The sequence below is a fragment of the Lepisma saccharinum genome, chromosome 18 (assembly GCF_977018435.1).
Source record: "Lepisma saccharinum chromosome 18, izLepSacc3.1, whole genome shotgun sequence".
Lineage (NCBI taxonomy): Eukaryota > Metazoa > Arthropoda > Insecta > Zygentoma > Lepismatidae > Lepisma > Lepisma saccharinum.
In genome coordinates, this window is record NC_139246.1 from 27,288,890 (window position 1) to 27,301,272 (window position 12,383).

A 12,383-nucleotide genomic window follows, 5' to 3' on the forward strand; every position below is an offset into this window, starting at 1 on the left:
TAGTCTCTTGTAAGAAGAGACATCCCAATATTGAAAGTTTAAAGCGGTTGGTCTCTTCTGAAGGCAGTTCTCATTTTCCAGTCGATGTGTTGCGTAATTCAATTGATGCGTGGCCACAAAGACTTACGGAATATGTGCATGCTAAGGGCGGCCATTATGAATATTGATTTGTGATTTTGATTTGTCATGCATCCATTTCAGTAATGTTATTAGGATATTAAAATATCTCTCAGCATTTTGTGTCAATTTACTTAAAACTTTGTGACAGTATTTATGGTAAGACTAGGTACAATTTTGTAAAATTGTGTTGCTTTATTCATAGTCTTTTGCAAACAAAAACACCTGAAAACTTGTTCCAGAAATTAAAATTCAGAAGAGAAATACATGAATATGAAACAAGGAAAAAATCAAAACTTACAAAGCACTAGCTGTCACATCTGAACTAACATCCTAAAAAAAAATTGTAATTTTACCACTTTACTTTTCCCTTTACATGTAATCAATCCTTAACTATATTTTCCTTTTTCTCATGTATTAAAAATATTTACATATTTTTATATCATCTTAACTTGCATTAGTCTTACCCAAATGACAAAAACAAACGTGTCCTTTGTGTATTTTTTCTCTTTCAATATTTTCTTTTGTGAGATGACATAATGATACTGCAAAGTAAGAGACTTATCTTAAGTGTTTGGATTTGATTTGCTTTATTTTACTTCGCTTTTTGTGCCACTTTTGTAAAGATGGGGATGAGTGATGATATGATGAAAATGATGAATGGACACTCTCAAACATCCATGCCCAGGCCAGGATTCTAACCAAGGAACCCTGGCGTCGTAGCGTGAAGTGCTAACCACTCCACCATGGGGGCCGGTTTATCTTCAGTGTCATTCAACCTTACTTATTATTTGAAATATTAGATCTGATTCACCCCATACGATTTCGTGAGATGACATTGACAGTTTTTTTAAGTTTATTGTCTGTTTTCGAACTATCATCCTCTTACAAAGAAAGAAACACGAATACAATATTTTGCACACTACATTTTTTAGCCACAGGCCCTTCAGAAAAAAACTGACATCTGAAGAGAAGAACACTGCATGTCAACTTACTGTAGTGTAATAAAACAAAACATCGTTCCTCTTCATATTACTTTGAATAACATGTTCCTCCAAATGTTTCAAAAGAGTGCCCTGCAAAAGAAGAGAAAATAGTGTGCTTTTTATTCAAATCAATTTATTGGAATTAAAATTACTGTAGGAAAAGCGAAACAATGTTTTTGAAAAGTGACAGATGTTATAATATTTTAACAATTTCATAAAATAATGTAATATAATACAGCTAAACTTTGCTGGAATAAATTGATATGGTTGTACCTAAAACATGGGGATATTTGTTGATATCGATAGAATTTCAGTCAAAACTTATGCACATAGTTCATCAATTCAATATAAAACAGCAAACTTTTATTCAGACCCTTAATATGTTTACCTTCTTAACAAATATATTTAAGTAGATGTTTTCAGTTTTACTTTGTCATAACATAAGAAACTACAGAGTCTGCCCCCCTCCCGGCTTTGTCACTCTATGGATGCATGTTGAGATTATCACTTTTCACAAAAATCACTTAATTATCAGTGGTGGTGTGAAAACAAGTCTTAATTTTGCTCAAATATGGCCCCAAGGTACAAAAATAGTAATACTGGCTATTCATTTTCTTAAATAGTTTTTTTTTTGTAAATAAGTATAAAATGTCATATTGTGCACAATGAATCTTCACCTTATATACTCCTGTTTTAATATCCCGGAAGGAGTGAAGTGATATTGGTCAAATACTGGAGTATAATTTTAAGATATGCCATAGCGAGTACATTTTTTTTAATGATATTCCTACGTTGACAAGTGGCACTAACCAAGTTTTAATTTTCAACTTTACTGTCAATAACACATTCATTTACTAAACACTAAAGTTAAAGTGAGTTTAGCATGATTTAATAAATTATATACCTACACCTGCAGAATGGACCATACATTTGGGCATCCCAGTTGTCCCTGACGAGTACAAAATAAACAAAGGATGGTTGAAAGGCAGTTGTTTGAACTCCAAATTTTGCTCCTCGTTTTCGGAACCAATGAAATCCTCTAGCAGAATACTATAAATTAAAAACAATGGAGAAAATAACATTCTGAATCCCCATTTTATATAGACATATTGTTAACTGATTCAATATAAAATGTCAAAACTATAGATAGCTGAGCCAATATTAAAGTATAAGTATCGATAATATAAGTTGGAATTTAATCACTAATTCTGACTGATATTTTTGTGGAGTCTGGGTGTCTTGCAACCCCCCACCCCCAACTCTATATATCCTGGAAATTATGCAAAATGCTTAATTTTCATTGTCACAACATTGTGCGAAGAAATGGATTTTGTGAGTAAATATTACCTCATTTGCAATTATGAATATTGTAAAGGAAAACTCTTGAAGATTGCTATGATGTATATGGAAATCTTATATATTAAAATTTGTCAATATTCTACACTACTTTGAATTTTTCTTGCATGTATACAATGTTTGCATTGTAGAATTATTAAACTTGTAGTTTACGGTTCTTACAAGGACATGAACACAGTTTTGTTTCGGGACAATGTCCACTCCTTTCATCAGATTAATAGATTGATTATTCAGGGTGGCCACTCTAGGATCATGATAAAATTCAAGTATACTTCCTGGTTTTCAAGGTGAACTTTCCAAAAATTCAAGGGTACAAGCAGAAGTTTTCTCAGTTTCAACCTTATGTATTACTGCCTCTCACCACCCACACACATATATTTACAGTATAAAGGGTCTGTGTGATTTCAATGTATCCATAGATTGTAATTCAATTCAATTCAATTAGACGGTATACTATTTAAAATATTCAATTTACGGTGCGGCATTTACATTTGCCATTTCACATACTCAGACTCGAAATACATCTACAAACACAAGTCACAAATTTTATGGGATACACTAATCTAGAAAAATTGTCAATTGTATAATAATTTCAAACTCAAATTTACCTAATCAACTTCTAGATGTCAACTTGCAATAATCTCCTGCCTGTCAGATAGATTGTTCAGCAAATTAAAAGGATTGAGAGAATTCTGTTTTATTTTCCACGCAGCTCTCTTTTCTTTTCTTTCCTCGATAAAAATAAAAGCAAAACTGTGAAAAACTTGCCTTGGGTCATTTGTAAATGTATGAATTCATTTGGATTAATAAAAGTTGCAATTTTTCATGTCTATGGAGAAAAATTCATGTAGTATTCACGCATAATAACCGGAGCCAATAATTGAAGCATAATCCCCGGAATTCAAGGAATTCCCAGTGAATAGCCACCCTGTTATTACAATTATAACAATGCAGTAAATTCAAGAAAAATAAAAAGAAGCAGTTGCACAATGAATCTTGTCAATATTGAAACATGACAACTTAACTGTGAAACAAGCAATTATTTTTTTTTATATATAAATATTATTATTATTTTAAATGAAGATGCTATCAATTTTAATTACAGATCCCATATATCACCATGTACTTCAACTTTGTAGAAAGGAGGAGGATTTTTTAATTACCCAAGCAGAGGGGGCAAGCTCATTGTAGGAGGCACCTTATTGTATTCTCACCCCAGCCTTAAGATTTCTAGCTAGGTCTGTGTGTCTTGAAAACAATAATTGAATCAGGCACACAAAAAAGCCAGTTTTGGTCAACAGACAACTGCCACACGATATCTGGTTTCCCCAGGTTGCATTTTCTACATTAATTTGCATAACAATTTGTGTTAAATACTCAAGTTGTCAGTTTTTAAATCTTATTCCCTTCTAAAAGCCCGTTGAAACATATATTTATACATACATAATTTACTTCATGACATTTGAGATTAACTTAATTATTTAACCAATCAATGTGCTATCTTTCTGTATCTCAAAAATTTGAACAATAAGGAAACTGACTATTGTATTAAAATAAAATGCAATTATTATTCACCCAAACTATTTGGAGGGATTATGACGTGTTCTGGGCAGAAGATGCACCATTGGCCTTGGGGGAGATGGGCACTCCTGCACACACTCGACACTTGGTGGCACTAGTCAGTAGTCCCACACGTAGAGAACCTTTCAGTTGCAAACACAGATTTGGTGGATGAAAATATGAGTTGTTTTGCATAAGTAAAATTTTGTATTTCCATGTTGCAAATTGGGACGTCCAGATGTCATATCTTAAGTTAATGAAGGTATTGGTCCTTCGAAGTTAATCGTAAGAAAAAAAAATCAATTTGCAATGTGGAAACATGAAACTTTACTTATGCAATATATAAAAACACCCTGCATTCATAATCACTTGTAATAACTAATGATGAAAGATGCAGGAAAGAGATCACAAGTAGGATAGCACACAGGCAAAGATGAGATATTACTAGAAGAAATAATTACTAACATTCAGGAACATAGCATTGGTAGTAAAGGCACTTGTCTTGAGAACTGAACCCTATGGTTGTGAAACCTAAATGAAGCAGCTGAAGCTGAAAAGAAAAAAGCTGTAAGTCCTTGATATGTGTGGCAAACAAAGATGTCTTGAGATGTGAATATAACAAAGAGAAGCCTGTAGAAATCCATCTAAAGAAGATGCAGGATGCTAGGCTATATCTTGAGACATCAAGGAATAATGAAAACAGTAACTGAAGGAAGAACAGGATGGAAAAACTACATTGGCAGGCCCAGGATAGAGTACATCAAACAAATCACTCAAAATGTGCATTGTGAAAGCTACACAGAAATGACAACATTAGCAGTTGCGGAAAGTGGGAACGAATAGAGAAATGCAAGAAAATACGAAGAACATAACATAAGCAAGTTGGTTACAATTGAGAAAATTACCAGATGGTACCGTTGATGGCAAATGTAAGATGGTATGGAGGTAGCTTCGTTAGTTGTGTTGGACCTTGTTTGTCCGCAAGTAAGATAGTTTTAGAAAATGTGACTTTTGTCCCTTAGATCACTCCCACCTCCCAGTCGAGGCTATGTTGCAACCCAATTATTATGTCATTGGCAATGGCAATACACAGAAAAACCATGATTTTATATTTTCCTGCATTATACATACACTCCTGATGGTCATAACCAACATAAAAGCAAAATGTAAAATTCTCCTCGATTGTACATTTTCCCACATTTTCTGTTTCTTCAGCTTAGTCCTTTGAAAAACATAAAATTGAGGTTTCACTTGGCAAAATAACTTCCCTAACTTTGCTGGATCAGACAAAAAACAAAAACAACAACTGGATCTTCCCTGATATTATTATAATACAAAAACAATGAAACAAAAGAGTCGATAAGGTATCTGACTGTCAATCAAGAGAGACAGGTTCGTTTCCCAGCGTTGGTGAACTTACGTATACTAGCACCAAAATTTCTGAAACCTTGGAAATATACAAACTAGAGGATTGCTTGTGGGTAAAAATGGTGACACTGCTTTCATGCTAGGGTTTCGAATGCGGTGATGGCTCTATAGGAAGGTTTCTGCTGATGTTCTTGCAAAAGCAACAGAACCACGCCTTCATTATTGGGTACCTGGTGGGTAAAGGAAATTGGAGTGTGACTCTGATTACATCACTTTGACATTCCATACATTTCTCCATGCATGCAAAGAGGAAACCGACCAACAACACAGTCAAAATGATTTTCTTACACAAAAAAGAAACACTAAATTAATTAACATTCTTTGCAATTGTTAACAGTGTGTTCACGTTGTGAATTTTAATTCATGCATAAAGCAAAACATACATGGTAGAATATAAAAAATATATCCAAGTTACACTACAGAATGTGTATGGTTTTCATATATAAATCAAAGTTCACAAAACACTAGGTATGCGTTACTTGCGAAACATACTTCATTTATGACATTTCTTTTTCTGGCTGATTCATTCCAACATTGACAAACAGTACATTTCTGGATGGTTTCAATGAGTCAGCAAAAGCAATAGATGAAAAAAAAATTTTGTAAGGAAGTAATTTTTTTAGGTAATTAATTTTACTTTTAAAGACAACAGAATTACACGAACTACGCATACGTTGTCATCAAACAAATAAACCCACAATTCATTTTCCTGTCAAGTTTCTTGAACATATATGGAATCAAAGAACCTGTAACTGTCAATCAATTTTCATCTTCCTGAAACTTTGAGTTAATTATGATGAAGATGAATGATGATTACAATAAGTTAATGAAGATTGACTGATTTGTGGTTTTAAGTCAACTTTATGCACAATAAGGCTAATTGGGACTGGACCTACAGTTTACAGTGGGATCCGAACCACTATGTGCCTCCACTGGGAATTGAACAAGTTAATGAAGTCTCTCGCACAAAGTAAGAACCATGCCCAGACCGGGATTCCAACCTGGAAACTTCAGTGGAGAGCCATGACTATGTCACTTAAAAAAAACTCAGATAAAGTGAAGGTATGTAATTCGAACCAAGCATTTTAATTTATGCACAATGAGTACCGTAATTCACATACCAAGTAACTTTTAAATTTAACACATACCTGTTAGGAACATTGGCTATACTATTTGGGTTGATAGAAGTGTTACCATATAGAATTATTACAACCTTTTCAACATCGCTTAACTCCCTTATGACTTCTTGTAGTTTACTGAGGTGCTCATGGGTTTTTCCATTATATACTACTGCATTCACGGAAAATATTACCTTGGGCTTGATTTGTTTAAATCTATCCAGAACACCCTAAAAACGAAAAAAATGTTTAAAAAATTTTAAAAAGTTAAATAACATGAAAAAAGGAAAAGAAGTCAGATGGAATGGAAACAACAAACATTTTACACACCTGAAAGCTTATTTGTTTACACGTATGAGGTGTTCAAAAAGTTTCACACCATGTGACAAATGACAGTACTTCTTCAGTATTGAATTGATTGATTGACCTGATTTACTTTACTCCATGTTCCTGCCACTTTTGGCTAATTGTGAAGATAAGATGATACTGATCAAAGAACAATTACAAACACATATGGACAACACAACACGAGCCCGACACAGGATTATACTGGCTGTGAGTCCAGATGTCAGTGCTAGTGTGCAAAATGCAGTCCAGGGTGTACTATAAGTGGGGGTGACATTTGGATGTCTTTTGAAAGTGTCACCCCTTACACACCCTGTTTGTTCAATATGTACTCCGTGTCAAGTTCCACACAGGGAACATAATCTGGAGCTATAACACGGAATAGATGATGGATCTTCATGCTGTTCATCTGGGATTTGAGATACCCCCAGAATTCTAAGTCAAACAGATTCAAGGGTGACATGGTATCCAGCTAGTCCAAAAAAAAGAACAAAAGACAGTTAACTTCAGAATTCAATCTGGGAATTTTCAGCCACCCTATACTTGTTTGGATATTTACCTCAGAGAAAATATGGTGTTACACAAAATTACACTTTTACCATTGTTTGCTGGCACACACCTATGTTTGAGTTCAAGATTTAGAGGTTAAGCTTATTTAATGCATGGTAAAGCTAATCGGGACTGGACCTACAGTTTAAATGGGGTCAGAATAACTATGTGCCTCCTCCGGCATAAGAAAATATAGTTGTGTTTCACATACATAAGATTATATTTTTTTATGTAGCAACTAATTTTACTTTAAAACCACAGATTAAAATGATAACAGTGGCCAGCAAACAAACCTCCAATTAGACTTGACCCAAAGTATATTAAGTTTACTAGAAGAAAAATAAATTGACCACAATTAATTACTTAATCCATTGCCAAATATTTCAGTTTAAAATAATATTGTGCTTTTAAATTGACCACATTTTCAATTAATGGCACAGTTAGGAAATTTAAATATGTAACTTATGCTAGGAAATGAATTTAAAACTCAATAAACAACAGAAGAAGAAACCTCAAAAATGATGAAAAATGCAACAAAAACTACCAAAAATGCTGAAAAATGACCTAAATGTAGAAAAAAAAGGGTGGAAAATGAAAAATTAAAAACAATGTTTTCTGGTTCTAATTGAAAGGTTTTTATTGATTGAGTTGCTGTCGAGTCCACTTTATGCACAGTAAGGCTAATCGGGACTGGACCTACAGTTTAAAGTGGGATCCAAACCATTATGTGCCTCCACCAGTCTAATTGAAAGGAAACTGACTACTATCACGTTTAGCATTACCTTCAAGCCCCAGAAAAAAGATGACATTTCATCAACTTCCTAGCCCTACTGGTAAGTAGAAATTCTATCCAGAATTGACAAAAAGAGTTGGTGAATCGATATAGCAGGTCGATAATCAACTCTGGAGCAGTTCTCGATGGTTACATTGTGCAACAGTGAAGTTGGAGCTTTGCGTAGATGAGTGGTGGTTGTTGATTCTGAGATTGGGGGGGAGGGGAGGGGTCATCCAGGTAAAAGCCAATAAAGATATGTAAAGGTTAGACAAGTGGGGTGGAGGATGAAGTTTGCAACACTGTGAATCTGAAGGGTAAAAAGCAATCAAAATTAGGCAGGTCTTGCAACTCAGTCTGGTGTATCCATGTGTCAAGATGTTTCTGAGGTCAGGCAGGTGACAGAAAATATATATCAGACATCTCTTGTGACATTATGCACACACCTATTCCGTGTAGGTGCAAGCAAAGCAAATGAAAGTAAAGCCTCTGATTTACTTACAGTTTCTATAATTCAAGTAAGCTTGTAATTTTATTTCCTGCTCCTGTACTCCTATATGCTTATAAGAGTAGGTTAGGTGGAATAGGTTCAGTTGTTTTCACATTAGAACTACCCTCCTGTATGTATACATTGTTACTTAAGTCAGTATTGATGAGCTATATTTCAATACCTGTTGTCCTCTCTACATATATCTACCGCACTTGGCTAGACTCTACTTTTTGTCCTTATCTGCATGGTGATTGCTTCTTTGCATTCGCTGTGCACGTTCGTGGTGCAGCAGCTGGCATCTCTTCGGGTAAGTACCTTTTTCTTTTTACACTTTCTGTTCACGATAGTATGCCTACGAGGTTAGGTTAGGTTCCATTAGCACTCATTTCAGCCCTAAATATGTGCTTGAACATCAAAAAAATTCCTCAGTACATTCAATTACGCATATCCGGACAACATCGGTTTTTCTCGATTTACTCCTCCAGGAAATTTTTTCCTCGCTTTGGGATTTATGTTGTTGAATTTCTTATAAAATAAGCTTTCTAACGATATATGACACGTATTCCGTAGGAAAAGGACGTAAACTAGAGTCTTACCCCGCACTTTCCAGGTAGAAAATAATTTCAGGTCACAACAACTTACTACTGTGGTATTATGCGCATTATACTTCCCATGACAAATCTTACCAATTAATACTTTCTGTGACTTTCAAAGTACAAAATAATTTCCTCAAAACTTAAACTTACTTTCAGATTTATTTCTCGTATTCTAAATTCTACTGTAATCATCCAACAACTGAGCTTCTCCTACAGGAGAATGTTGTGAATTACTGACATTGCAAATTAAGCATAAATTCTGAATTCTGATTGTTTTGCAATTTCCACAACAACTTGTGAAAATTGCAAAACAATCAGAATTCAGAATTTATGCTTAATTTGCAATGTCAGTAATTCACAACATTCTCCTGTAGGAGCAGCTCAGTCAGTTGAATCTGCAAACCTTCATTACATATTACAACTGAGAAAGTAAATGCGATCAAACTCACAGATACTCCAAAATCGGGGGATGTAGAAGTCCAGACCCCTCCAAGACTAGCTGTGGCCAACATAGCAATCACAGCCTCTGAGCAGTTAGGCAAATATCCAGCCACTCGGTCACCTGGTTCCAAACCTAACTTATTCAGGGCTGCTGCATAAGATGCTACATTTTTGTACAATTCCTTGAAGGTCAACTTCTGAATTTCCTCTTGGCCTTCACCTGAAACACAGCAACAATGAAAGTATTATGGCAAGAAGCTGCACATGGATTACATATCTGAATACAGAAAAAAGTACTCCAATCAAAAGTTAATGTAATGTAAAAGTGATGGGACACTATTTCAGTAAAACTCACCTGTCGAGTAAATTGCAACTCTATCATCTCGGTATGATAAAAGACTTTCTGCATAGTTTAAGCGACTTCCGTGGAACCATTCTGGCACTTCTTGGATCCCTTTTTCTGGATTCACTACACAGGAATGACGATGAGAATGTTTCACTTGAACATAATCAAAAACTTCTTCCCAGAACTGAGGATAGTTATCTACAGACCATCTGTGCAGTGTACGGTAATTATCTGGAAGAGAAAACTATTTGAAAACCTACAATACCATCACATGCGTTTCTCATCACCTTTCAAGTTCATCAAATATACCTACACAAGGAAGAGGCCCTATCACCAAATTCTTAGAACTAAAAGCACTTAAAATATTATCTCCAGTAAAATTTTAGTATCCGCAAAACGTATTTCTTCAATTTTAGAGTAGAAAGTACTTACCAAACTGACTTTCCGTACACTTTTGAAAGGTCGTACAAGTGTTTTTTTTCCCCATCGCTTAATTTATTTCGCCAGTAAATCATGTATTTTTGAAGATTAATGTCTCTCCAATGCACGAAAGCTGTTGCCTCTATGTCGTTCCACTACGTGAACCAAATGTTGCGTGCATTCGATGCTGTAACCCCCGGTCAGTGTTTCCAACCACACCGTTGTTTTCCAAGAAAATGACAATTTTGAAGATGACAATTTTAACTATGTTTGCCTAAAATAACCTAACCTTGCTGTGCATGGTTTTTGGGCTACGTGCCTGGTTCGTGGGGTTTTCGAACCTGGAAAAAAATACGAAATCAGTAACACGAAAGTAGGTATTTTTCGGAGAAGAAGGTTGGAAACACTACACACCCACTGATCATAGACAACGCTTCGCCATATTGTGTGCAACTCAACCAAAACACGAACGAACAATAATTACTCGATATGTGGAAAATTGAAATTCTTTTTGTGAAAAAAACGAAATGCCATCTTCAAGAATCCTTAGCAATGCAGAATACGTAAGTACCAATGTCAAAAAGAAGAAAATAAAGGAATTTCAGACGTTTCGCGTATACTTAAATTTTAATATTATGTGTAAAATGTGTAATATTCTATAATACCTCTGTTGTACAACACTGGGTAAAACTTGTATAGCATCCCAACGGATTTCTTCATTTTTACACTAGAAACTACTTACCGAAATGAGTTTCTGTAGCATTTAGAAGGGTATAATTTAACAATACAGGGAATTTCTCCAATTTGTTTGAATTTTCGGTTACTTACTAATTTGGGTCTCCTAATCACGAATCTGCACTTAAAATTTGGCGCTCACTTATAAATTTGGCGCTTATTTGGGGGCAGGTGAATCCGGCCACTTTCTAACATGCCCTTAACAGGGAGTCTATAGATATAGGCGGGAAGCCGGAGCGGAGCGGAGGCGGGGCCGCGATAGCGGTTGGGGGCGGTAGGTCGATTACCCCAGGGGCGGAGCCCGGAACCGGCGGGAAATTCGGAAATCGAGGGTGTGGAAATAAGAACTTAATTTCGATTATTTTGCTATTTCCACGTGTGAGCGCCAAATTTTGACTGCAGATTCGTGATTAGGGGGCCAAAATTAGTGAGTATGCCGAATTTCAAACAAAATGGAGAAATTCCCTGTATTGTAAAATCGCTCCTTTAGAAGTTATTGTTGGTATTTTCTTTCATCGAAAAAAACAGATGTTGTCCGTATATGCTACATTGAACGAAATGAGTGCTAATGGAACCTAACCTAACCTCGTAGGACACCTCGTCCCCGTGATGGTTTGTGGGGATATCGTGAATTCTTGGTGGATGGTTTTTGGGGCTAACGTCAATGGTTTAATGTCAAAAATTAAACTTTTTTTCGTGAAAAAGACAATAGCACCTTGAAGAATTTCACAATGCAGAATAGGTAAGTACGAATGTTAAAAATGACGAAATAAACGAGTGAGAGGTGTTGGGACGCTATAGAAGTTTCACCCAAAAGGGTAAACATTGGATGCAAATCAAATCAAGAATTTTGCAATTTCATTCTGCATACCAGATTGTTAAGTGCAAGTACAAATATATCTACCATATCTGTGAATTTTTGTAGGAGACATAAAGAAATTACAACACCCTTCTCTTACCTATGTTTCTGTTGTATTTTTTATTTATCAATTCAGCAAATTTTGTTAAATGTGTGGAGTTTTCCGTTTTCGGTCCCCAAAGTAACACACCCTCTTCATTTACACACATTGCTGCTGACTTAACATATGGTAAGACGTTAATCTGTGGTAAAACTGCAAAACAAC

General features: G+C 35.2%; 1 protein-coding gene across 2 annotated transcripts in view; it reads right to left on the bottom strand.

Moving 5' to 3' along the window:
* Positions 1 to 12,352, bottom strand: part of LOC146002492 (acetoacetyl-CoA synthetase-like) — a 39,369-nt gene extending 27,017 nt beyond the window's left edge. For both annotated transcript variants that reach the window (XR_014443719.1, XM_083140373.1), the window contains exons 1-6: positions 12,219 to 12,352; positions 10,114 to 10,335; positions 9,767 to 9,978; positions 6,596 to 6,795; positions 2,012 to 2,153; positions 1,113 to 1,193 (exon numbers count right to left, since the gene is read on the bottom strand). Coding sequence is in view for 1 of the 2 variants with exons in the window: in XM_083140373.1 (XP_082996499.1) it covers positions 1,113 to 1,193; positions 2,012 to 2,153; positions 6,596 to 6,795; positions 9,767 to 9,978; positions 10,114 to 10,335; positions 12,219 to 12,327 (966 nt within the window). In the remaining variant the exon portion in view is untranslated. The remainder of the gene's footprint in view (positions 1 to 1,112; positions 1,194 to 2,011; positions 2,154 to 6,595; positions 6,796 to 9,766; positions 9,979 to 10,113; positions 10,336 to 12,218) is intronic.
* Positions 12,353 to 12,383: the final 31 nt, after the last annotated feature.